This window comes from Hypomesus nipponensis, chromosome 12 (assembly GCF_054491055.1).
Source record: "Hypomesus nipponensis isolate SF chromosome 12, ASM5449105v1, whole genome shotgun sequence".
Lineage (NCBI taxonomy): Eukaryota > Metazoa > Chordata > Actinopteri > Osmeriformes > Osmeridae > Hypomesus > Hypomesus nipponensis.
The window spans coordinates 9930331-9957656 of NC_140372.1; the positions used below are offsets into that span (position 1 = coordinate 9930331).

Sequence of the window (27326 nt, forward strand, 5' to 3'; positions counted from 1 at the left end):
GTTAAAAATGAAACCAAAAATGAGAATGTCAATAGTTTTATTTTTTATAAAGCACGACAGATCATTTACCTCTTTTTTTTGTCTTTTACAGGATTTGATCAATTGCTAACATGTGGCATATGCAGCTGTGTGCGAGGGTACAAACACAATACACTTGTCAGTGTGTGCCTCTGTCTTTCTGTCTGCTTGTGGTAGCTCCCATCCTTCTAATCCACAGTCACCATGCTTCTCACAGTTGGGAACAACTCAAAGAATCCCTAGTAAACACAAATACACATTCAATTATAGTCACACTTGATGAACCTAAAAAAAAAAAAAACTGGCATGTAAATGCAAGTATAAATACCATTTGCAAAATATTCTTTTTTCGTGTCTCTACTGCATGAGTAAAACCACCGACCAACCAGAAGTAGACCAAGCTTCCGGAGGATACAGTACCTTGAAGAGGGTGATGGTCTGGAGCACTCCGGAAGTGCAGCACATCTCCCTGATGGAGTGCATGGACAGCTGGGGGGCCCCGATATCCACAACTGGGATCCCCAGGCGGGAAGCCAGGATTGGCCCAATGGTGGTCCCGCAAGGGCTGTCGTTGCGCACCATCACATCCTAGCCGCCAGAGAGGGGATCGGGGTCGGGGCGCGGCAGAAGGGGAAGAGCAAACGTCAATACAACAGACAATCCCTGTGTTCCAGCTGAGAACGGTGATTTATTCCAATGGCCTTGACCTCTTCTTTTATCAGCCACAGACTCTGGCACGCAGAACCAAGCAGAGCTCATGAACGTAAACCTCAGCTCCGTGTCCTTTTGTGTCGTGCCATAATCCGTCTCTTTTGTTAGCTACGCCACTGTATTGGATTTCTGTGTTGCTAGGAGACTTACCAGGTGCAGGGTGGTCGACCAAGAGGCAGGTGATGGAAGAGACAGACCGTCTGAACTAGAACATCAGTGCACTCACTCACACACACACACACACACACACACCTGTAGAGGCACGTTGACCCGTCCTGCGATTTCTCGGACGATGGCGGCGGTCACAGCAGTTGTGGCGTAGCGCTGATTGCTATTGAACTTCAAGACGGGGCCCTGAGAGCGCATTCAAAAACGGCGTTAACAGAACAGTGTTCATCAACAAGATGAGTCCTCCCGATGAAATATTCAGCGAGCCTGAAGGAAACCAGCAGCAGTATTCCTACCTTGTGGAAGGCAGGACGGTGGTTCTCATCGTGCTTCTCTCTGGGGGGGGGGGGGATGAAAGTCAATACCCAGGAGTGTCAGCCCATCGATTTGAATGTGGCTGTGCTGGCAGTTCTGCAAAATTGTGACCGGCGGGTTGGGATGAATGGGTGTGGTTTCTACAGTAACTAAGGGGGCAGGACAGACTGGTCGTTGGGGTATTAAAAGGGTGTGGCTCTAGCAAAGGGGGGACAGACTTATTTAGCCTTTATTAAACCAGAGAGGTCAAAGGGAAGCAATTCTCATTTCCAAAGACAACCTAACCAACAGGCAGCGACAGGAGACAAATCAACACAATACATTAAAACAGTGCTACAGTTGGTGCTAGAAAACAACATTAGACAAACATCATAACAAATAATGACTAACGGGTAGTTGAGATATGAAAAGGGTTAGGTTCTAATAATTGGGGGCCACTGACTGGTAGTTGGGGTGCGCAGCATGTGCCATGTCCGCGCTGATCATGAAGGAGACGGGCGCGGCCTGCTGGAAGGCAGTGAGGTTGCTGGACGTGGAGGACAGGCGGCTGAGAATCAGCTCCGTCAGGTTGGACTGGGCACCCTGAGCGCTCTCTGAGCCCACCTGCAGGCCACAGGGAGAAGTGCACGTGTCAGGTGTCCGGCACGCCGATCAGGGGAACGGGATTGGAACCGACAGGTGGAAGTGTGTCACCTCTTCGTTGTCGTAAAGAGTCACCATCCGGATGTTGGTGTCTCCGGCCAGTGAGGCTCCAGAGTCAATAAGAGCCTGGAAGGCAGGGAGCGAGTGGGACAGGGAAAGAAGGAAGTATTAAAAGGTTGGCAAAATCTCGATTTTCCACTATGTTTATAATACAAATGGGGTATAATAATAATACAAATATTGAGGGAAAAAAAAAGGGATTCAGTGGATAAGTTGTATTCACTTTCAGAAACCCCTAAACTGTGATTACATACATGATCATTTCCAAACCAGCGCTTTTCATACTTCCCATGTGCATGGTGAACTGATAATAAATACTCAAAGGAAACCAATTTAGTGATGTGCCCCTTCAGGGTGGCCTTGTCATGGGGCCTTGAGGTAATGGAGGCTGGGTGTCGACAGGGTCCAGACTCACCTGCAGGGAGCAGTAGCAGCTGTGGAGGTTATCCAGACGAGGAGAGTAGATGAACTCTTCGTACACACCCCCTAGAACCTAGACACACACTTTCAAATGTGAAAACCTTGCAGCCAGCATGTCCCCCATGACAAGGTGGGCTAACATGCAGAGAGAGGGAGCCCGCAGGATGACAGGGGACTCACCCCAGGTTGGGTGTCTGCCAGGCACAGCTCAAAGTCCAGCAGAGCCTCAGGCTGCACCCCCAGCTCTGAACACAGCACATTGACCAGGGCTGGGTGGTGCTTCTCCACCTGGGGTAGGGTGAAGGGCATCGGAGGAGGAGGGGGTGGGTTACTATAGTTGAGTTGAGTGAGTTTAATGTGTGTGTGTGTGTTTTTCACTGGAAAGAAAGGCAAAAAAACTAAACAACTGGGTTTTTTTACAGTGGTGGTAGCGTTGCAGGCATCTCCACAGGAAGCACAGCCAGTCTCCAGCTCCTCCTGCACAGCACTGGCTAAAATGGGCACACTGAGAGACACACAGACACAGACATTAATAACAGCTAACATTTTCTCTTCATTCCCCTCCTGATCGTCCTCCTTTCCTCCACGACTCACAGGTGGTTCTCCTTGTTGGGGCCAAAGGAGTCGTTGATGTCCCTCTGCAGGTGGATGGCCAGGTGAGGGATCCTGAGGAGAGGCCTGGGCACGTGGATGAGCCTATGGCTCAGCTTATCCCCACTCTGAGGCAAAGCACCAGAAACAACCGGACAAGTTAGCGGAGGACCCTCCTACAAATCCCACGCGCGTCGTGCCCACACGCACTCGCACGTAAACGCGTCCGCAAATAAGTGAACAGGTCACATGAACGGTGGTTATGAAATGAGTTACCTTGACCATAACGCGGCCGGCGATGGTCAGATCACGGTCGAACCAGGTGTTCCAGATCCCCCCTCCGTAGCACTCCACCCCAACCTGCAGACACCCTAGACGGGTCTTCTTAGACCTGGGTTTGACCTGAACCACCAGAGCATGGAGGGTCAACGCTGTGGTATGTTACAAACAAAAGTCTGAGTTCTCGCCCTGCTATGAAAAGTACTTGCACTATCCCAGTATATGCTATTTTTAAGCCAGAGCTTAAAACGTGCCCCAGTGCTTCCATCAGATATGGGAAGGACCCCCAGCCCACATACTCACCCTAAGGCAGGGGCTGTCTGTATGGGCTCCAATCATAGAGAAACCATTTCCTGGCAGGAATTTCCCACCGACAGCAAAGGCTATGATGCTGGAGTAGTTTCTGGTCACAAAATACTGTTGAAGGGGAGAGAGAAAAGCAGTTCTAATGTAGATAATATATTCACCGACAGTTGCTGCCATCAAAATACCAGCTCATGGATCTTAAAGTATTGTTACAGTAGTACTGTTACAGACCTTACTGGCAGGTTTGATGTCCCAGCTTTCGGCCTCCTTCAGCTCAATGAAGCCGGCCTTAAGCAGCCGACTCTTACACTCCTCCACCACTGCAAGGGTTAGGGTCAAAAGAAAAAGGGGAAGGAGAGAGATTTCTGTCACTGCTTTCTACTTCATTGTTTAGAAAGAGACCCAGTAAACAGAGCATGCCACTGAGTCCACAGCCGTCGGTAAATTACCTAAATGAAAGATTACAGTCTATAATTTTGTTTTGCCTGTAGGAGGAATGTGGGTTCTCTAAATAGATCTCCAACCAAAGCTGTGCCCACTGCATAGACTATAAATTGGTCTTTGGCAAATCAACAAACATCTTTATCATCAAATTAGACCTGCTTGATTACCGAGGCCCTTGTGCATGGTGCAACATAGCTTGGTAGGTTTTGAAAATAGTAGGCCTACACTTGGACTTCTAAGAAGTTAGCAAGAACAAATAGGTCAGAGTGCAAAGGTACAGTGAGATAATTAGGATTAGAGAAACACAATCCGTTATCAAGATCTCGCACTATATCATATCTCAAGATCAAGGTTCATGGAAAGCAGGCTGGAAAACACTGCAACAGTTCGACAGTTGAGCAAACACGTTACAAGCATGCATTATGTTTCTAAATGTGAGTAATTTCCAATCACGTTTCCATCATGCTGATATTCTAACCTTAGATGAGTGTAATTCCCAGCTCACTTGATGTTCAACTAAGCTAGCTATAAAAAACTACAATTACTTACCATGGTATGGTGACACCCCTCTATTCACGAATTGGAGAAACTCTTTGGCAGCTGACTGCACGGCGTCCTTCGAACTCTTCATGATCAGAGACTAAGCAAGATATTTCGATATAAATAGGCTAAATAATCAATGCAGTTTTAGTCGTAGTCCTATACACAAGAATATATTTATCTTGCTAATCCGGTAACGTGACAGAGCTAGCAAGCAGACTTTTTCAATGAGTAGGTCGCTATCAGCCTGCAAAAGTCCAACCAACCTTGTCTGAGTCTGGTAGTAAGTGACAACAACACCTCCACATAGCCTGGCAACATAAGGAGCATTTATGGCACTTACCTGCATAAATGTACAGGACTTTCAAACTCTGTACCCGCTGATTGTGCAAAACGTGACAGACAGAAACCGAAATACGACCACCGATTGACAGCAACAAAGGATAAACTACCGGTTGAAGGGGTTATATCGCCCTCTTTCGTCGAGGAGGTATTTATAAAAGAAAATCGTGTATGTCAGAATGAGTGCACAAGAATACCCTGTCCAATGTTAAATTAAGTACATAGCCAACTGTAGACTACTACAGTCTGTAGTTTTTTCTTAGAATTATTTTTCTAATCTCTTTAAACCAAATATTTCTGTATTGTCTTTTTGTGTTTTTCAGACGTATGCAAGCTTCTTAGACTCCCTTGTGGTCTCACCTCCTGACATGGAATGCCTCCTGGAATTGCAGAAGTGTCTTTTGTTTCCATATGGCTGCATGTTCATTCTAGAGAGTGAGAGAAGAAAACAGTGTGTGTGTCGAGAGAGAGAAAGGGTAGAGAGAGAGAGTGAAAGAAAGAGGTGTTAAGTGAAAAACTGACGCTCTGAATCAAAAGAAGCTAAATCAAAAGAATGATATGAAGCTTGAGAGTGGTGTGAAGAGTAACCTAGTGCTTTCGTTTATTCTAGTTCTTGTCTTTAGAGAACATATTACAATGGATACCGGTATGTGTTTAAAAAAGCCCTCAACGATTATTGTCATATTGTCATAAGTAATGCTTCTCAACTTCCTCGTAATCCTTAAACCCCACAACCATTTCAAAAAGTCAGTCAAATCTCAAGGGTTAGTTAACCTCATCAAGTGTTAACCTCAAAGTGATGACTGTGGTAATGCCAAGGCCAAGAAACAAAGTTGTTGGCTGGCACAGGTTCTGAGGTTGCTTATCTCCCAAGGGCCTTTGGACTGAAATGAGCAACATGCACTGACTGGCAACAGCATTCAGGGCACTGTAAAATGGCTAATTTTATTTTTTCAGTCTTTACAACTAACCCAGGCTAAAGATAATTTATCAGAGAAAAAAGTGTCAGATTAAATTACCTTATAGATTAACGAGAGGAGAATCTGAAATAATTGAAAGTTGGGACTGTGGTACTCAAACAAAGCACAGGAGGTTCTCATCCACTAGACTCCCCTGCTCTGTCTCGCTCCTTCCTTTCCTATGAAACACTATTAATCATTGCAGTACCCATCCATATATAGCTGTGAGAAGCAGAGCAAGATAGAGAGCAGGAGGGCTAGGAGGAGAGAACTGAAGAGAAGGAGAAAGGGAGGTGTGTTTACATGTCTTGTCAACTTGCGTCTCTCATCCCGTTTAGAGGAAGTCCAGGGAGATGACTGAGAGGACACAGTTTGGCTCAGACGTCTATTTATAGGGCTGACATCATCAGTCCTGCGGAGGAGAACCACTGAACCCCTCCTTGAACCAAAAAAGTGTAGATGTGTGTGTGTGTGTGTGTGTGTGTAAGATAGAGAAGGAAAGAATAAGAAAGTGCACTCATGTTTGCCTGCGTAAAGCAAAAATTATAGTCATGTCTTTGTGTGAGTCTTTACCTATGTATACTGTCTATAGGTAAACTTTCTTCCCAAATAAGACACTGAAGACCCTAAACTCTTTGTATTGCATGACAACAACATAGGTGTGATTATTTAATAGTTTATCATATTTCAAAAGAACTATATACATCTATGTAGACATTGAAGTGTGTTATGATATGAAGGCAGAGGTTATAGCCTTCATCCAGATGGTGTGGATGATAACTTTAATCTTACATTTAGATTCCGGTAGCCAGTCAACTGGTGCTAGAGCAGGTAGATCATGGGTCTTTCACATAACAGAGACTGGTGCAGACAGGTCTGGGTTGTTATCCAACATTTCCATCAGATAAAAGATATAAGGGAACAGAAGACCTCTTAGTGAGCATATTTTATCCATAGGCAGCACAGTCCGCATAGGTAGGTTGAGTTCCAGGAATGGAGCCTGGCTGAGGACAGGGCTGTGAAGCCACTCCGACACGTGTTTATGACATCATCATTAAACGCACGCTTTGTTTAGGCCAAGCGTTGGAGCACAGTGATCACTCTGTGCTCCGGCCCAGAGTGCAGGCACATACCCCCTCTCTCTTCCCCAGAATGCTTTTCCTTTTTAAGGCAGGTCGGCCAAACCTCCGGCATGATGACTAAACCACGACGCAGTCGATCCATGTGAGGACGATGCTGCGTTTCAGATCCCTCCTCCGCAACCTTTAATTGTTTTGTTATGTATTCAGTGATGTGAGGGTGTCATTGTTAATGTCAGTCTTAGCTGGAAGGTAGGTGTTTACAAATGTTGTCCTTGTGTTCTTTTCTCCTCCCCTACAGCCTATACAGCACATGTCTACTGGTAATTGAATACATTTAATGTATTAATAATACTCAAGACTATTCTGAATCCACCCCATCAAAATAAAAATATTAGGCTGCCAGGTCCACAAACTCTTTTCTAGTTTAGGTATTTCGCTAGGAAGAAAACCTGTTGTGTTTTGACCCTAATGACCTCTCATCTCCTCACCAGAGTGTAGTTTTAAAATGTGTGCTGCCTTACTGTTTGCAGTATCATCAGACCACCCCGGAGAGCCTGATGAACTCACAGTCACTGGGTCTTCCATATCCACGTCTTGGCACATTGGCACACAATCATTTAGCGAATACCAGATCCCATGCCGAAACCTGTGGCAGCCGACCCTGGAGAGGACCGGGGGAGGGAAGAGGGAGAGAGGCCTGGGTGTGTGAGAGGCAGTGGGAGAGAGCGACGCTGAGACAAAAAGTATGGAGGGGAGGGAGGACAGAGGACCTGCAGCAGGGGGACAAAAAGAGGTGTGTGTGTGTGTGTGTGTGGAGGGGGCTGGGGAGGGGGGGGGGGGGGTACTGCTACAAATAGCCCAGGATAGTGGCGTGTGCTCAGTCCCACAGCTCCAGCCTGCTCCAGCCTCCCACAGCCCCAGACGTCGCCTCTCGCCATGAGCCACTCTTACTCCTCCGCCCAGTCTGGCTCCTCTTACCGCCGTACCTTCGGCGGCCAGGGCTACAGCACCCCGGCCATGTCCCGCTCCCTCTACGGGCGGGGCTCCGGCTCCGGGGGCAACCGAGTGTCTTCCCGGGTCTACGAGGTCACCAAGACCTCCACCGCGCCCGTCTACTCCGGCTACCACGCCTCCACCAGCTTCGGCGGGCCCGTGATGTCGTCGAAGGCGGCCCGGTCGTACGGCGGCATGGGCGAGACGCTGGACTTCAGCCTGGCCGACGCTCTCAACCAGGAGTTCCTGCACACGCGCACCAACGAGAAGGTGGAGCTGCAGCACCTGAACGACCGCTTCGCCAGCTACATCGAGAAGGTGCGCTTCCTGGAGCAGCAGAACGCCACGCTGGTGGTGGAGATCGAGCGGCTCCGCGGCCGCGAGCCCACGCGCATCGCCGACCTCTACGAGGAGGAGATGAGGGACCTGAGGCTCCAGGTGGAGGGGCTGACCAATCAGAGGTCCCGGGTGGAGGTCGAGCGAGACAACCTGGCAGACGACGTGGACAAGCTGAAGCTGAGGTGAGGGGGGGGGGAGGGTGACGGGAGGGGGGAGAGAGGGTGGTTTGGTGGAGGGTGGAATGAACCGATGTTAGGGTTGTGACTGGAAGATAGAGAGGATCCAAGTAGAATTGTAAATGAGATATGCTCTGATGCCGAAAGCTTGACATTTCAGCATCCCAGAACAGTGCTGATATCATAGCTGACAGATTTCAACAGGCCCCTTGAGAGCAGAGAGCCTGAACATATCAGCTGTTTGTTGTGGTAACAGGAGATATTTATAAATCATGGCTGTACTGTTTCCTTTGCTCTGGACGGATGATGAACACAAGCTGATATAAAAGGGCTGTTGTTGACTTTGTTTTGAAAACAACTCCAGACCGTCTGTCGATGCTATGAAGTGTCAATCTTTTCTCATCACAAGTTCCTCATACCCCTCTCCCCTTTCCTTCAATGCTGATGAAATGTGGATTGTTGCATAACACCCCCTGGCTGCAGGGGATAATGGCTGCTCCAAATCATCCATGCCTTTTCCCCCCGACTCAAAGCTCCTCATCTTCCAAGCAGGGTGCATTATGGGAAATGAGTGGAGCGTCTGTGTTGTGTGGCATCCCACATCACATGAATTAGTAAACGAGGAAGATGAATACAAGACTGTCAAACAATGGCTATGTATATCTAGATGCACAATGCCAGACTGCATTCAGTACACATCTATATGTGAACACAACAACCCATGCTTTCCAGACCATGAAACAGTCAGTGCCACATTTATCAGAGCATACCACTTTCGTAAATTTAGCTCTGTAATGTTTGGTACAGAAAGACAAAGGGGTCTGTTTTGTGATTAGTACAGCTTCAATCTACCGTGAAAACATACCAGGGAGAAGAAGACAAGGACAAACTGAGGAGCATGGCGGTAGATTGGCTGGACCTTTGTGAGATAATCCCAAATTATTATGAGGTAGTTATTGCTAACGGGAGGGGGATGTGATGGATGTGAATGAGTCAAGTGAGGACGTGGGTTGCAGTTGTTTACAGCGATATAACTCTCCCCCGAAGAGCAGAGCTAGCCTCCTCCTTCTCCTCCTCCCCCCCCTCCCCCTCCTCCTCCTCCTCCTCGCATTAGGGCATATCTGTCAGAAGGTGCTACCCCAGAGGCAGGCTGTTTATGATACGGACTCTCTGCCTCTATAAAAGGAAAGGAAGCAAGTCTTCCTACTGTCTCTCTGACTCGATCTCCTCATGTCTTCTCATTCGGTTTTACTGTCTCACAATCACATTCCCTAAACTCATGGCCGCCTTTCTCTGTCCAGGCTCCAGGAGGAGATTCTTCAAAGGGAGGATGCAGAAAACAACTTGGCTGCATTCAGAGCCGTGAGTTTATAACACGTCAAACCGCACATTTTTGAAATTGACAGAAATGGGTCAACCAACAGCTGCATTGGCCCATTGCGTTCTCCGACGTACTCCCATGCCAGCTGTGTTGGGTTGGGAGCCCAGTTTGACGTCCCGTCTGTGTGCTGCAGGATGTGGACGCAGCCACTTTGGCGCGCCTTGACCTGGAGAGACGCATTGAGACCCTGCAGGAGGAGATCGCCTTCCTGAAGAAGATACACGAGGAGGTCAGTCAGTCCAGCCTTCCTGCCTGTCTGTCTGTCGCAACGCTCCCGTCACATCTGCTTGTCCCCAGGGGCAAACGCACAACCTTGGGGGGGGGGGGGGGGGTTCACAGACATTTGTAGAGCAACATGGATACACACACCACACACGCTCGTTCACGGACAGATGTGCAGGCCGTGCGTGCGCCTGCTTGCATGTACGTACTCAGAGCACATCTGTCTGTGCACACGAACACACACACGCGCACAGGCACCTGGCTCCCAGCCTGTTCTCCGCTGTAATAGGCCCATGTAATCTCCTGCAACAGATGCAGCGCTATAATTACTCACCGAGACAAGTGTGGAGAAGTACAAATTCACTCGACCTGGGTAAACCTGTAATCACTGCAGGTGCTTGTTTCTGCATGCGTGGCCACTGTGAGATGGGGGGGGGGGGAACCAGAGCGAGAGAGAGAGCGAGAGCACTAAATGCCCTCTGCTAAAGGAGATAAGTCAAGCTGGGTTATGCTGCATAAAATTCAAACGCAATACATTTCTTCTGCCAACTTGAACCAAATCCCACCCACCACCCTCCACTCCCCCGCCCCCCGCTCCTACACCCCCTGCAGGAGATCCGTGAGCTGCAGGCCCAGATGCAGGAGACCCAGGTCCAGATCCAGATGGACATGTCCAAGCCTGACCTGACCTCTGCGCTGAGGGACATCAGGACCCAGTACGAGGGCATCGCTGCCAAGAACATCGCAGAGGCCGAGGAGTGGTACAAATCCAAGGTGGGAGTCGAAGATAGAGAGAGAGAGAGAGACAGAGATAGAGAGACAGAGAGAGAGAGAGAGAGAGAGAGAGGGGAGAAAGGGAGAGAGGGAGAGAGACAGAGGGGAAGAGAGAGGGAGAGAGGGAGAGGGAGAGAGAGAGAGAGAGAGAGAGAGAGAGAGGGAGAGAGGGAGAGAGAGAGAGGGAGAGGGAGACGGAGGGAAGGAGGGAAGGAGGGAGGGAGAGCGAGAGACGGAGAGGGAGAGGGAGAGAGAGAGAGAGAGAGAGAGAGAGAGAGAGAGAGAGAGAGAGAGAGAGAGAGAGAGAGAGAGAGAAAGAGAGAGAGAGAGAGAGAGAGAGAGAGAGATAGATAGATAGATAGATAGATAGATAAATAGACGCCGACCTTCTTTCTCTGCTGCTGGTTCAGGTGACAGACCTGAACCAGGCGGTGAGCAAAAACAACGAGGCTCTGAAGCAGTCCAAGATGGAGACCATGGAGTTCAGACACCAGATCCAGTCCTACACCTGCGAGATCGACTCCCTCAAAGGCACCGTAAGTCTCTCCGTCTCCTACACGTTTCCCGCCACAGAATACACCCAAACTGACGTTAAATTATGTTCTCCCTTTCTCTCTCCTCTCTCTCTCTCTCTCTCTCTCTCTCTCTCTCTCTCTCTCTCTCTCTCTCTCTCTAGAACGAGTCCCTGATGAGACAGATGCGTGAGATGGAGGACCGCTACGGCCGCGAGGCAGGAGGTTTCCAGGACAACATCGCCCGCCTGGAGGCAGAGATCGCCAACATGAAGGACGAGATGGCCCGTCACCTGAGAGAGTACCAGGACCTGCTCAACGTCAAGATGGCACTGGACGTAGAGATCGCCACCTACAGGAAGCTGCTGGAAGGAGAGGAGAGCAGGTGAGGTGGGGGGGGGGGGGGGCGGTATCGGAAAGGGGAAAGAGGAGGAGGGGAGAAAGATAAGAAATGCAGATGACAGCAAGGATAATGCCTGTCGTATATCTCAGAAATGATCCCCCAAAAAGAAAAGGTGCCTATGTGATGTTTAGGATGTCATGTTTATTCCTCCTTTTGTAGGATTTCCCTGCCCATTCAGAGTCGTGCCACCATGAGTTTCCGGGGTTAGTTCCAACACACCCTACAATGTTTTACACTTCTGGCGCTATTACATATTTCACCACACGAGGTCTCTATACACATCTCACAGGCACTCACACAGTGCTGTGACAGTCTTTCTCCCCCCAAAAAAGAAAAACATTTTAATTGGAGATAGATGTACAAGATTTTCACATGTTGTATAACTGGTGTGCGTGCAGAGACCAGCCCAGAGCATTCCCGCGCATCTGCCTCAGAGATGCACTCCAAGAAAACGGTCCTCATCAAGACCATCGAGACGCGCGACGGGGAGGTAAACACACACACACATACCTGACAGAGCAGAACAATCTGTCTGTTTGGGGTTTTCAACAGTGTCACGCACACACGTGCTGAGACTTGTTGAGTCAGAGGACATAACCCAAATTCTCTCCCTCACAGCCTAGTATATAACCTGCCATGTTTTGATTTTTATGTCAAGCCCCAACAGGCATGAGGTTCAACTGAACTCAACCTATGGCCTTCATTTACTCTTCATATCCTCTTAACCAATACTTAGAGGATTCAGTTAATTGATAACGACATCTCAGAATTGTCAAAGCACCATTTTGGCCTACTGTTCTGTGACTTTTTTCCTTTACCCTGTGATGTTATAAATATCCACGGCATATTCATATGTTATAAATATTTCTTGTGTTCTATAGGTAGTCAGTGAATCAACACAGCACCAACAGGACGTCATGTAACATGCACACAGAAGACAAGATGAGGAACCAAATAAAACAAGAAGGACTCTTAAAACTTATCCTCTTGGCCTTAAGTTGTTCTTATTTGAAAAACGTCCATGACATGGTTTATTCATAATTTATTCATAAGTGTTAGAAGGTTAAGTCACAATTAGTGTTGGAAAGGTAACACGATGATACGTTTGTGAAAATGATTTTTTTATTTTTGATATCCGTTCCTGTGAATCACAGGGTGTGTAGGTGTGTTGAAGCTCATGTGTGATTCATTTGGACACGTTTGTTCAGGCTTCACATCTTCCCTTCCTACACATAAGTCAACACACGATTACGCCACTAGGTCGCTTGTCTGGAGGTCACACCAGGGTGTTGCCAGTGTTAGGGTGGTAGGGACCTCAGGGAAGGACATGCGTACAGATAAGATACGAAATAAGATAAAAGTTGTCTAGAGGGAAGTGACTTACAAGGAGAGAGAGGAAGAGGCGGAAGCCGATGGAGGGGAGATCAAAGCTTTTAACCAAAGAGGATAGTCGATTTTTGGTGTTCAAAACTGGGGTCGGATACATAAAGTCATGTTTAAATAAAACAAATAGTGACACACAGTGTTCTCACATAATTGCTTGTGTGTATGTGTGTGCTTGTGTAAACAGAAAACACCAAAGACTATGTAGAATCACATTGTTTATCATATACAGGCCCATACAAACACATGCTTTAATAACTCAATAATAATAATAATATAATTTCTTAAAGCATGGACTTAATGGCCTACAGTTAAGAGGTTGCACTCTTGGATTATATGGATTTTCATAATATAAATAAATAACCTGATAAATACATCCCACTGCAAGGACACATCTCAATTTAAATTATAACGTTCCTTAACAATTTTGTAAGAAAAACAAACTATTCGAAATGTAGCAAATCAGGAAACAACATTTAAAATGGCAGAAGTAGCAGTACAGTCACTGTGCAAGTGTTTATGTACAGATCGCGGGTCACAAGAATGTACAAGGGGCACACTGGGAAGTCCTTCTCTGGGGGTGTACTCGACCAAACCACACGAGAGCGAGAGAGAGAGACAGAGACAGAGAGAGAGAGAACCACAGAGTCATGCAGGAGCTATGGCCAGGTCTGGAGGATTCTAGAAAGACACTCTTCGAGGCTGCCTAGATCAACTGGAGCACGAACGGCCACCTACACATACACAGCCAGACGCTCTTCCACAATCAGACTCTTAAGACAATAACAAACCACACCAGGCTGCACTATGATACACTACAGACACAATGTTATGAGCCATACCAAAAAATCGAATGCACATGATCGTAGGGAAATGTTGACCGTGTCTAACTACATGTTGGTGTGGTCAGTGGTCCCCTCGGTCAAACCCTACACTGACCCGTTCCGTCTTTGACCTATCGCTGAGCCCTAGCTGACTTCCTGAGGCGATCGTAAATCCAAGGGCATGTTCCGCCGTAACCTTTGACCCTGCGTCCACACTCTGCATGCTGGTAGTAACCCAATTGCTACAACAATAACTTGTCACTCGTCTTTCGTTTTAAGATTGAAGAGCACCCCCAGTAGCATCCCTCCTGGGTATTGCTGAATGGTAGAGTCTAAGGAGGAGCAAGGCACCCATAAAAATGGATCTTCCTCCCTCACAGACGGGAACGATCCACCTTTTAAGAGGGACAGGTGAGTTGAATGTTCTTTAGTAAGAAGTGTACTGTCCAGCACCAAGGGTGCGGAAAAAATCCACCCCCAAAAAAGACATGACATGGTCTTCAAAGTGAAAAGTGGTCAGGATGGCACACACAGCAAAAGAGTCCGTCGGTTCCCCTGTCAACATGTAAAGGTGGGCGGACATGTCCATGTACAGTACGCGAGCAAAGAGCGACTGCAGCAGAGACGAGAGACACGCGGTGAGTTCAAACGACGAGGAGATACGATTTCCTTGTCCCGCTGTGGTGACACAAAGACTCTGTTGAAACCTGAGCCGAGCCAAACTTCTCCGGGGTCCCTGATCGTCCCTGATCATCCCTGTCACGGTGCCAGCCGTGTCCCCTGAACGCCGGGTTAGCAGTTCCTGAGGGGGGGTGGGGAAGGGGGTGGGGGAAGGGGGTGGGGGAAGGGGGGGGGTAGCTCAAGAAAGTGAAAGTGCGGCCGCGGTGCTTGTGAAAGTGTTGCGAGTGCGTGCGTGTTGGCGAGTGTGTGTGTGTTTCCGTGCGGGCGCCAAGGCAGAGAACCGGGGTGTGTTCGTCTTGCCGTTCTTGCATCACACTGATTGCTCCAGCATTTGTAGCGTGGGGATGGGGGGGGGGGGGGGGGGGGATTAGTCTCGGAGTGGCCTCCTTCTCGAGGCAACTGGCCGCGTGGTTCGAGAGATTCGACCGAGTCTGGGGGTCGTGGTTACAGCCTTAGTGAGGGCCCTGCAGCTGCAGTAAGGGGTGTTGTGGAACCGCAGTCATAGTCCACGTCTACCATGGTGTGAGGCCCGCCACCCAGCCTGCCCTGGGGGGGGTATGGCCGGGCCTCAACCTGCCTCTCCCGGAAACTCTGGATGTAGCTCTGAGAGGGACAGAGAGAGAGAGAGAGAGAACGACAAAAAGTTAAGACACAGGACTGAGAAAGAGAGAGAAAACAGACCATTTTGTCCATGTAAGTACAAGTCTGTTCAATGCTATGGCATTTGAGGCTAAGATACTGCAGCAGGGGGCGACACAGGACACACGACGGGGGGGCTGGGGGAAGGAAACACGGCAAGGCGGAGGAGGGAGGGGCCACTCACGGGGGAGAGGACGTCCCCGTCGAAGCGGCGTATGGGGTTGGGCTTGCGGCGGTAGGCGGGCTCGGGGTGGAGCGGCTTGGCCTGGCTGGCGTGGTGCGCGCTGGGCTGCTTCTTCTTCTTCTTGCGGCTGTAGTCCCTCCGCTCCTCCTTCTGACGGATACGCATCAGCTGCACCCGCCTCTGCTGCCGGCTGATGATCACTGGCGGAGGGGCGGACGGAGAGAGAGAGGGTTTATACACACACACACACACACACACGGGTTTGTAGTATACCCACAAGATCCACTACTAATGACAGAGCACTAACATTTATTGATCCCGTATCTCTGGACGCACAGCTGTGAGTCTGCGGGCAGGCGCGCCCTTTCACTGCCCTGTGGCTTTGTTTTATTACTACTATGATTGTAATCATCTCTATATTAGGGCAGACAAGGAGCGCCAGCCACCATCTGTCAGGCCGCTCACCCAGGAATAATCTGCTCCTCTGCTCAGCATCTCTCCCTCTGTCTCTCTCTCTCCCTCTGTCTCTCTTTCTCTGTCTCTCTGTCTTTACGCTACCTACCCATCTTTCTATTTTCCCTAAAACAACATGCTGTCTTTCTCTCCCGCCCTCACACACACACACACTCCATATCTCCCCATCGAGTAAAAGCTCAGTTGCTCGCATGCTAAATCCCCTCGATGCAACCCTGAGTCCCAGCCCAGCCCTGAGTCCCAGCCCAGCCCTGAGTCCCAGCCCAGCCCTGAGTCCCAGCCCAACCCTGAGTCCCAGCCCAGCCCTGAGTCCCAGCCCAACCCTGAGTCCCAGCCCAGCCCTGAGTCCCAGCCCAGCCCTGAGTCCCAGCCCAGCCCTGAGTCCCAGCCCTGAGTCCCAGCCCAGCCCTGAGTCCCAGCCCAGCCCTGAGTCCCAGCCCAGCCCTGAGTCCCAGCCCAGCCCTGAGTCCCAGCCCAGCCCTGAGTCCCAGCCCTGAGTCCCAGCCCAGCCTTGAGTCCCAGCCCAACCCTGAGTCCCAGCCCAGCCCTGAGTCCCAGCCCAGCCCTGAGTCCCAGCCCAGCCCTGAGTCCCAGCCCAACCCTGAGTCCCAGCCCAGCCCTGAGTCCCAGCCCAGCCCTGAGTCCCAGCCCAGCCCTGAGTCCCAGCCCAGCCCTGAGTCCCAGCCCAGCCCTGAGTCCCAGCCCAGCCCTGAGTCCCAGCCCAGCCTCACCCTTCGTGTGGGAGTACCCCTCGGCCGTCACCTTCCACTGGACGAGCACCCCCAGCAGGGTGAGGGCGGGCCACACCCCCAGGACCACCCAGGTGACCCAGCACACGGGCCGCGGCGGCGCCGCCTTGACCCGCTCGTACACGTACAGCACCAGGGCAAACAGCTCCACAAAGTAGTCCAGCGCCACGGTGATGACGGCCGCGCCGAACACGGCCGTGGACAGCGTGGTGAACAGGCGCTGCCACTGCAGGGTGAGCACGGCGAACAGCATGCCCAGGCCCAGCAGCACGCCCAGGGGCACCCAGACGGAGCGCGGCGGGCTGTCGGACAGCTCCTCCATGCCCACCAGGGTGGCCAAGGCCACCAGCAGGCCCAGCAGCAGGCCCACCATGAAGAGGCCCACGCTGCGCACCAGCATGGTGACCAGGCCGCACAGCGTGCCAATGCCCAGGCCGATGCCCACGCTGGCCTCGGCGCTCAGCTGCGTGTCCAGCACGCGCTCCTTGTAGCACAGCATGAAGATGACCACGGAGCCGAACATCAGGCCCGTCAGGAACATCACCGCCTTGAAGCAGCGGTAGCCTGGGGTGGACGGGAGGGAGAAGGATAGAGGGAGGGTCAGATTTACATTTAGTCATTTAGCGGACGCTCTTATCCAGAGCGACTTACAGTAAGTACAGGGACATTCCCCCCGAGGCAAGTAGGGTGAAGTGCCAAAGGACAAACTTCATTTTGCACGGCCGGGGAATCGAATCGGCAACCTTCTGATTATTAGAAGGACAGAGGACAGAGGCAGATGGACAGAGACGGAGAGATAGAGAAAAAGACTAGACGAACAGAGAGAGAGAGGCAATCAGAGGTATCAGCGGAGACTCACCGAAGAAACAGTAGATGATGCCGAAGAGACAGCACATAGAGCAGACCACGGAGGGGACCACCTTGTAGCGCCGGCCCGTCTCCTCGCACCCGTCCAATCGCTCGGGGCTCAGGTCCTGAGGGGGCGGGGCCAGCTTCAAGGCCAGCGTCTCCAACGTGGACGTCATGGCGACGGGGCGGGGGGCAGAGAGAGGGTAGAGGGTTCTCTCTCAGGAGAGGGGCCGGGGAGGAGAGGGGCAGGGAAGGCTAAGATCCCATCGACAAGGATCCACCTATTGAGGGAGGGAGAGGAAGAGGGAGGGTGACAGGGAGACAGGGAGGGAAGAGAGAGAGAGAGGGATAGATGAAGGGAAAGAGAGAGAGAAGGTCATTAAAATTAATCAATAATGGAAAAATCATTTTAAAAGCATTTTGAGGTTAGAAACGGGGTTTGCACTGCGCTATTGCAACCGGGAGCCACGGCAGTCATCAAAGTGGTAACTGGTTTGCACTCTACACCCATCTAAAACAGACACGGCAGTCATGAAAAGGCCTACAACTGACTCTCTCTTCCTTTCAGATTGAGCCTTCAGAGATGCAAATCCTCTCCACAGGGGCCCGGGAACAGGAAACCATCCGTGGGAGCGCTCTGTTCTGACGAAGCAGGGAACCTCTTTTAGAACAGTCAACAGTGAAAGCACACAGAGAGAGGGGGGGGGGGGGCAGAGAGAAGGGGGAGAGAGATAGAGAGAGAGAGGGAGAGAGATAGAGAGAGAGGGGGAGAGAGATAAAGAGAGAGGGAGAGAGGGGGAGAGAGAGAGATAGAGAGAGAGGGGAGATAGAGAGAGAGAGGGAGAGAGATAGAGAGAGAGGGGGAGAGAGATAAAGAGAGAGGGGAGAGAGGGGGAGAGAGAGAGATAGAGAGAGAGGGGAGATAGAGAGAGAGATAGAGAGAGGGGAGAGAGGGGGGAGAGAGAGAGATAGATAGAGAGAGAGAGGGGAGAGAGAGGTATCCTTGTGGTGCAGCTCAGCGCCTGCCAACCACATTCTCTCACGCCATGCTGTGTGTCTTCATCTCGTCTTTTGTCTTTGTGTGTTGTGTGAACCCGGGCGTTCCGTGTGTGGCCAGGCCAGGTTTCTGGGTCAGGCGCTGGGTTACGCAAGTCTGGAGGGAGGGAGGGGAGGGGTGGAGGAGCAGGCGTGCCTGTCTGACTGGAGCTACTGGTGAGATATTCATGAACTCCACAGACTCCCACCACACCTTCCCTCATTCCCTCACCTGAACGGCACCCCTCCCTCCCTCCCTCCCTCCCAGCTTCTTGTTTTCCCTCTCTCTATCCGCAGGCGAGTCTAATGAACTGTGGGATTGCACGCGCGCGCTTAGGTATCTGAACGCAGCACAGCAGAGTTTAATATCATTACGGTGGTGACGGTTGCAAATGTCGGGTTTGAGTTGAGCACAGCAGGTGTGAACGGTGCCCTGCGCCTGTGAACCACTGCACCTGAATATGCAGGGAGGTGACACGGCGGAGCACGTCGGACAGAAATAATGCGTTCATGTGGCCGACAATGTCATCCAAAGCCACGTGGAAGGGGGGGATTTGTACCTGACACCTTTAGGTTTGCAGTCACTCGCTCTCCCACTGAGCTACGCCACAGCAAACACGTCCAGTATGTCAAAAAGTGGATGAACAGGAGACAGTGGCCCTTGTGGGACAACTGCATCTGTGGTCTCCTCCCTTCATACGGGATGAGAGGAGAGGGGAGAAAGGGAAGGCTCTGGAGACAAGAAACCCACACCAAACTCTGGGTTTGAAGTGTACCAGAGGTCTGCATCCCCATGTGCAGTAGCTGCACGAGGACCACACAGTATATCTGTATGTTCCTAAAGCTCAGATAAGACCAGGCCATGGTCTTGGATTTTCTGTGGTGGTTTGGGTCGTACACGTAGTTCCCAGGATATCATTGTTTTGTTGGAGATTATGAAGGCTATGACTTCAAGGACATAACAGTGGACTGGGAAGGGGGTTATTTGTGTGCGTAGAGACAATCAATTCCTGTTTTATCTCCTCCGGAATGCAGCAATTCAGTCTATTTCATTTAAAGCCAAATGAAGAATGCCCCACATCCCCTCAGCGGACCTGCAACCATCCTAACATGACCCGAGCATGTCGCCAATCTCATCTCAGCACAGGGATTATCTTGTCCAAACTGAACAACCGAAAGCGCAGGCCAGGCCCTAAGCCGTTTCCCTGCCCTGTTAGAATGCAGTCTCTATGTTCAGTAGAGATCATCTTAGGAAAACAGGGCTATGCATTCTTCAGGCATCTACAAAAACACCCTGCTACTTCCTGTCTGTTGTCATGACGATGGGCGGATGCTGCTGGATGGTGAGTTGGGCCCCAGTCCAACGGCGGTCTGACCAATGGCAGAGCAGACTAAACCCCCATAGCAACAGCGTGTGAGCCAATCCGTATGCCTGCATGCCGGTTCCTCTCTGTTCACATCGCTCTGTGTGGTTGTTTAGCTGTCTCCCTCTGGCCACTCCCCCATCACGCCAGATGTAAACAATGACTCGAAATACACAAACTGCCCACGTCTAGACAGACACAAAATGTCTGTCTAGAAGTAAAAGCAGCAGGGGGGGGGGGGGGGGGTTCGACGGTAAAAAAAAGGCAGACCTATTGTTGAAGGAAGACAGGAATGGAAGAGTGAGACAGGCTAGGTGGTGTGAGAGAGGCAGCACAGCGGAGGGAGGCGTGATGCAGCTTCAGACCGTCACTGAGGGGGTGACATCCCGGCCGTGTCTCTCCGCGTTTACGACTGTTCGTGTGTCAGGCACCGTCTTCCGTTCTCAAATATCGCAACAGCGCCGAGAAGTGTCAGCTCATTAACAATACAACAGATGTAAAAACCTTGCAGCTAAAAATAAATAAAGCATGAACGGAAACTAACCAGTCAACTGTGGGAAAACGCTCCCGTGAAAATACGGAACAAACCCACTGCAGGATTGATGGACGGCCGTCGTACACTGAAAGCAGCTTTCTAAGCCCCAGGTGGGGGGGGGTTATTGGACTGACAAGTGATGCGTAGCGTACTAGCCTCCTGTTACGTCAGACGGATGGGCGCCGCCGCTCGCTATCAGACGTCCAGCTGTGTTAATCCCCCAGAAGCCTCAGCGTCTGTGCTGCTCCGGTCTTCCCGCCTGTCGGGCAGCAGACAGCCAGGGCCTGCTAACCTCCGCTGACTCACTGAGCTGACAGGAACTCAGAGAGCTGTATTCCAGGCGCCGCCGGCAGCCCGTGGCATCCCAGCGTACAACCGCTCAATGTTCTCAACGGAGGGTGCTTTGAAGGTCTCTTCTTACCTGCTCAGACAGTTACCCTGGTTGACGCAGGGCAGGATTTGAGGCTTGGGTTAAGCACACGGGGACACGGGTTTCCGGGAAACATTCACCCGAGGCTCTGAGTGATAATCTAGTCGTCACCATGCTGTTCCTCCATGACAGTTCTCAGTCGTGTTGATGCGCGGTAACAGGATTTGACCGTCTAGAACGTGTCAACTTTACAGGTATACAACAGTACACAAGCACACAGACGCACAAACATACAGTTAAAACACGAACACTACTCTGAGAAATGGTAGACTGGAGTGCTGGCCGACTGGAAGCTTATTGTCGAGTTTACACTGAGCAACAGAGGTTGTCCATCTTCCCCAGCAGTGATAAGAGGAAAAGATAGATCACCTCAGACCACAAGCAGAGAGCTTTAATAAAGGACCATTGTGCTCGTGTGCACGCGTGCACTGGTTGGTTGGTTTTGCGTGTGTGCATGTGTGTGTGGGGGGCTATTTGCATGGCTGTGCGATGGCAGTGAAATGGAGAGGATTCTCTGACTCACAATAGCCTGTCCAGCCTTATTGAAAGGGGGAGGGGTTACGGACAAGAGAAAGAACAGAGCTTTCATCTTGTTGAGCGCCTCAGTTGCACCGGTAAGGTGTTTGTTTGTCAGTGTGTGTGTGTGTGTGTGTGTGTGTGTGTGTGTGTGTGTGTGTGTGTGTCTGCATGCAGGTGCTTATGCCGTAAGACTGATTCACGGACTCCATCAGTCTGTGACCCGATCTGCTGTTCGTGACTGTGAGAGGCAAGTCAAAAACAACATGCATTCCCCCACACACACACACACGCACGCACGCACGCACGGGCAGGCACACACAAAGTCTGTCAACCCTCCTTCAAAATGCCGTTGGCCTCGGCTACCGCGGTGGTCAAATGTATGAGTGAATGTCACAGTGTTTCAGTCGTGACGAGCGCCCAAGTGACTGCCAAGTGAGTGGTGAATGAGAAGAGAGACCGCTGAAGCTGAATCCTCCCGACCGGCGCAGACCCACTCAAGCCTCCTCCTGCAATCTGTCCCCCTGCCGCCGTCCTGCTCAGTCTGGCTACGATGCAACAACCCCCCTGACTGGTGACTCTTGACTAACACGGCCCACCAGGGGAACAGCTCCACAAACACCACCGCGCACCGCACACTCATCCTCCTCCAACGCACTTCGCTGACACGCGCGCGCGCGAAGGCTCCACAAATCTTAACGTGGAGCGCGTGGGTAGGCGTGTGTGCGCGTGGGGGCCTGGCTCTCGCTTCCTTAGCAGACCGCTCGATCGGATCTCGTCACCGTCACCGCACTCCGTGATGCTCTACCGTACAAACAAATGTGTCACTACAGCGGAGGACACAAATCTTCATCTTCTTTATCTCTCAGCCCCCCCCCCCCCCCTCTGTGTCACTCATATTGTCCCGCTCCACCCCAGGTGCCCGTGAACCAAGAGGGGGACAGGCCTGTCACCTCTCGCCTCATGCCACTGCGACGGTAAGGACGTCATCTCGGGGGCGAGTCCAACGGCACACTCTCACCACCGCCCCCCCCCCCCCCCCCGCCACGACCCTAAAAAGCCAGTGCTTTTTAACACAACTTATCACCTTTCCTACTCGAAAAAAAGAGGGTCACGTTTGGTCGTGGAATGCCCGAGTGCAAAGAAAAAAGGGGGGAATGTGAGAGAGAACGGAAAGAAGAGAAGAAAACGGGCTGCATGTGCCAATGTCATTGGTCTCCCCGGTGCTGCCTTATGTAACTGCTTCATAATGCATTACTCACTCTGCTTCCGTTCCGTAGCAAATGTCTTCCCGTTGGGAAGATTTGCTCTTGCCGCTTTTGAGGACAAATATGCAGATAGACAATTCCACTTCACGTGTGCAAAATCGGGGGCTGTCACACGTTGCCTGCCGCAATCTCCTGCCCTCTTAATCTCTCCCACTCACTGCAGATAAACAGCAGTGGCTCGATTCCCCACTCTGAATCTGTGCACAAGTTAACCTCACTGTGGTCTTCTGCCATGGTTATAAATAGTTCCAAGCCACATGACGGTGTATGTGTATTTGACATGGCGTACACCAAATGAAGATAAGTTTGACTGTGTGGGTGAGTTTGGAGACACTTTGAATCTGTGCCGTCAATAACTCAAATGACCTTCCCCGTGCAATGCATGTGCCAATCAATAACGGTTGCAGCTGTCTGTGGTTGCTGTGGAAACGTGTCTGGCTCTGCGTCACCCGCTGAGTTGCCATGGCTACGAGGACAGCTGTGACAGGGGCATGGGTGTGTATCAACACCACGGCAATCTGGACTGGAAGAAGACGCACGTGTTTTCGATAAAACGAACATGCATACACACAGTGACACCATGGGAGAGAAGAGGTTTTCCATCACAGATCCGAACGGCGCGGCAGAGACCTTTTAGACACACAGGCTTAGTTGTCCACTCTGTCGGCCATCTATGTTTGCTTGTGAAGCCAAGCTCCACTATGGAGACACCATGACTACAGAAGCACGGACCTTGTTATGGTCCAGCCAGGCTAGGACTGAGACAGCTCTCCTGGCACAAGTCAAACAGCAGAATTACTTCTGACTGTTAACTGTTCATAAGAGTAGGTGTCTACATTACTCTTGTCTGTACAGCACTGTGGTCAATGTGGGCTGTTTTGAAATGGGTTTTATAAATACATTTGTATTGTGTTGTACATCGAGCGTGACGAGAATGGGAATCCCTGATAAGCAGAAGTGTGATGGCACAATGTGGGCTTTGTCTTTGAGCAGGCCAGGACCATGAATACCGGTCTTTGTTTACACCCAGAATGCAGAAGCTGCAACTCCAACATCAGCGATTAAACTGGTCCTGCGTCCAAACGCACATTTGTGGTATTGAGGCGTTTCGCACATCTTCTGAATGTACGGAGGAGGAGGAGGAGGAGGATGAGGGGGAGGGGGAGGAGGAGGATGAGGAGGATGAGGAGGAGGGGGAGGGGGAGGAGGAGGAGGAGGAGGGGGAGGGGGAGGAGGATGAGGAGGAGGGGGAGGGGGAGGAGGAGGAGGGGGAGGGGGAGGAGGAGGATGAGGGGGAGGGGGAGGAGGAGGAGGAGGAGGAGGAGGGGGAGGAGGATGAGGAGGAGGGGGAGGAGGAGGAAATGGAGGAGGAGGGGGAGGAGGATGAGGAGGAGGGGGAGGGGGAGGATGAGGGGGAGGGGGAGGATGAGGAGGAGGAGGAGGGGGAGGAGGAGGAGGAGGAGGAGGAGGAGGAGGAGGAGGAGGAGGAGGAGGAGGAGGAGGAGGAGGAGGAGGAGGGGGAGGAGGAGGAGGGGGAGGAGGATGAGGAGGGGGAGGGGGACAGCTGCAGTTGTTCTGGTTTTGACTCTTAAGACTCCTCTTCACCGGTCCTCTACTCAGCCGCATTCATTCATTCTGTCCAGGACAACACAGTACTGTAACAGTGCCTTTTATAATGTAGCACTTTGTTCCAAAATAGGGTGCCAAGGAACGCTTTCATCCTTCTCATTTCTGACCATCTGGAGTGGTATGGTCTCAGTGAATTTCGAGGAAACGCAAATGCTTTTAAGAGCTCCAAGGTCACGTTACACACAAATACCACACCGTGTCATAGACAACGCCTCGAAAATCCTAGACCACGTGTCTTTTAGTGATTTCAGCGCATAAATCTCATGCCGTCCTCTCGGTCTAGCCTCTCCAATGCAATGGTGCTTTGGCGCCCTGGTGTTAATCCCGGTATTTGTGTGGACTGTCACTGTGCATATCCAGATAATGAGATTCATCTAGATCCATTCGGTGACCGGGGGGGAAGGACACCAGAGGGCTGGGTGGATTAGATGCTGTTAAATTCTCTCTCAGTCACACATCACACACACTCTTTTCTCCTAAGTACGCCTTCCTTTATCACAACACTCCGTCCCCCAGCCTCCTCTATCGGCATGCCGCGACTTCTGTCTATCTCTCCCTCCGGCAACCCTTTTCCGCACGGTACGTCGCCACGCTGTCCCTTCCGTTCCCCCACCTCACCGGACACGAGGTCCAGGTGGTCGGCGGCAGCATGGTCCCAAACTCCTCTGAGCACCAACAAAATGCCCCATTTGCGTCCACGTTCCTGTCGCTCTTACGCAAGTCACCGTGCAACAACAGAGGCTCCTTATTCAAAACATCTGGGGAAGCTCACTCAATATTCCCCTCACGCCGTCCCTCGCTGAAGATGGGACCGGACAAACAGCCATCGCCATACTGCAACTTTACCATATGCGGCAGAATCCAGCGCCAAACTGGATTTTATGACAGCTGCGTGGAAGATATGAACCTACAAAACATTCACGTAATAAGCCACCTTAATGGTTTGGATAAAACGCATCCTGTGATATCTGAGGCTGTATGTACTGTAATTATACACTGGCACTGCTAAACCCAGCATACACGTGCTAGACAGGCCTTTTGGACAATAACCATTTAATAAGTCAAAGTGGAAAACAGCCAATGATAATGTAGCCAATGTGACAACCATGAGAAGAACAATCGTTTTAATGATCACCCTCAGGCGGACACCATCACATGCTCCAATCAGCAAAGTCATTAGAGAATCTAACTACCTTGGCAGAAGCATCCAGGGTCGGACAAACCAACAGCATCAGTTCGTGGAAGTCATATCAATATGCATCCTGGTCTAGCCTCTTATGTTTCCATTCACGTGGGTGTTTACTGAGAGTGGCCGGAGCAGAACCAGAGAGGCACAGGTCAGGGACATGCTCAGGGCTTGTTTGGTAGATTGCCACTGGGATCAGTGTCAGAAAACTGTTGTTCCATCGCTGCCACAGAGATCGATCGCCTGGCCTTGCTCTACTTCTCTCCTCCCAACCCCCAATCTAACGCCTGGGGTTCCTGGGAGAGTTGGGCCGTGTGCCAGCCACAGGAGGAGAAAAATGACAAGTGAATGTGTTGATTGACGGAAGGGAGGCGCGTTTGTTGAGTCTCTCACGTTTCCTCTTTTCCTCGCTTCTTCTATTCTTGCCTTCTTTTCAAAGTTACTTGGAAGATGAAACAAACGTTGAACTTCTTATGTGTACTTGGAAAGGACTGAGGACACAGTGGAATCAAGGTGAGACTTTGGAGAATCAAATCCAGTGACATAATGTTTACCCTACTGGCACACAGAGCCAGAGAGGGAGGAGGGGGCAAGTGCCAGATCATTGTCAACAAACTGCTACATGTTGCCTGCGTTTGTTTTCCACCAAGATTCAGGACAGCGCACCAACAGGCTATCTCCTGATGTCTGAATAACTGAAGTTTGCCACTGCCAGTGTAATACAACATGAAAAGACAATGCAACACAGCAGTAACTGAAAGGCCCATAGAAATACTGATACTTCATAAGAGAAGTATATCTTGTACAGCACATGGTTTAAGCAAGTCTTTACCTTTGCAAAGACTGGCACAATGTAACTTAATCGTTTGGCTGGGACAACGACATGGGGCATGTTACAGTAAGAAAGGGGTATCAGGTTAATGTGACAAATTGCGCCCATAAATAACAAGCATAGTTGCACTGCTTTCGCTGAACACAACGGTGTTTTGGAGAACGCAATTTGGCATATGGAAATTGCACAATACATTGTTTCCAGCGATGGTCTTAGAAGAGAGATAGGCCAGTAGGCTACGTAGCCCTACGAATAGCCTATCTAATGACAAAATCGCTGTGATCAGACAGAAGGAATAAATACAAGTCATCTAGGGCCTACTACACTACAATGCCACATCTGACCTAAATAAATTAGCTGACATGTGAACGCCCTCATTTTGCCGGATTAAAAAATACCATCATGACAAGTGGCCTACATGTTGAAGAGGATCCTGTGTAATTGAGATCCAGACCTCATTTTAGACGATTCTGTCAGGCTGAAAAATCATGCTCAAACTTACTATTGTTTAGTTATAGCTATTTGTTTTGACGTGCTATTTAAAAACGTGTTGTCTAAAGAACCTGCAGCAGTAGTTGTCAGTTCAAACGATCGCCGCGAACAAAGAGGCGAGCTGTACCCTACTCACCATCGCCAAGTCTCAGCATCCTACAAATAGGTCCGTGAGAAGCTTCATCCGCACTGCCAACCCTGGACATCTGCCTGCATCTCACCCAAAATGGACATCATGGAATCGCTCACCATCTTTCAGTTCGAACCCCACTTCTTTCAAATGCGATCGAAAGCTCGCCTTTTCAATGGTTAACCTGTCTGATAGCGATTATGCGTCAGGTTGTATTATAGCGTCGTCTATTCTGTTCTTGCTTTAAATACGAGAACCCTATATAATGGAATTTTATATTGTATCAATGTATAGCCTATGGGATGTTGCTTCAGTCCAATGATACATCTCAAAGTCAGTGTTTGCTGGGTTCAGAGGAAAATGTATGGAAGCAGTTGGGGCGGCATCGCATCAGCAGCACGCTCAATACGTTCACATTGGAGCATACCACTTTGCAGGAACGTGCAGGG

At 50.6% G+C, this 27326-nt stretch overlaps 3 protein-coding genes across 4 annotated transcripts; 1 reads left to right on the top strand and 2 right to left on the bottom strand.

The window, feature by feature from the left end:
- Positions 1–20: 20 nt before the first annotated feature.
- Positions 21–4936, bottom strand: dnpep (aspartyl aminopeptidase). Its single transcript, XM_084668150.1, has 15 exons — positions 4838–4936; positions 4504–4594; positions 3742–3830; positions 3508–3621; positions 3202–3327; positions 2929–3053; positions 2755–2839; positions 2515–2622; positions 2330–2407; positions 1906–1980; positions 1655–1815; positions 1194–1233; positions 982–1083; positions 439–606; positions 21–257 (listed from the first exon to the last, which is right to left on the bottom strand). Exons 1-15 carry the CDS (start codon positions 4841–4843, stop codon positions 207–209), a joined length of 1419 nt encoding a protein of 472 aa, XP_084524276.1. The 5' UTR covers positions 4844–4936; the 3' UTR covers positions 21–206.
- Positions 4937–7771: 2835 nt separating this feature from the next.
- On the top strand, positions 7772–12659 carry desmb (desmin b). Its single transcript, XM_084668681.1, has 9 exons — positions 7772–8391; positions 9687–9747; positions 9900–9995; positions 10601–10762; positions 11173–11298; positions 11439–11659; positions 11837–11880; positions 12076–12167; positions 12559–12659. The coding sequence occupies exons 1-9, from the start codon at positions 7814–7816 to the stop codon at positions 12598–12600; spliced, it is 1422 nt and encodes a 473-aa protein (XP_084524807.1). The 5' UTR covers positions 7772–7813; the 3' UTR covers positions 12601–12659.
- Positions 12660–14931: 2272 nt separating this feature from the next.
- Positions 14932–27301, bottom strand: tmem198ab (transmembrane protein 198ab). 2 transcript variants are annotated; one of them, XM_084668532.1, is made up of 5 exons: positions 26884–27301; positions 17471–17741; positions 16594–17175; positions 15389–15588; positions 14932–15168 (listed from the first exon to the last, which is right to left on the bottom strand). In XM_084668532.1, exons 2-5 carry the CDS (start codon positions 17634–17636, stop codon positions 15010–15012), a joined length of 1107 nt encoding a protein of 368 aa, XP_084524658.1. In that variant the 5' UTR covers positions 17637–17741; positions 26884–27301; the 3' UTR covers positions 14932–15009. The 2 variants fall into 2 exon arrangements, with proteins under 2 accessions (XP_084524658.1, XP_084524659.1); XM_084668533.1 differs by lacking the exon at positions 26884–27301 and adding an exon at positions 22603–22778.
- Between the last annotated feature and the right edge of the window lie 25 nt (positions 27302–27326).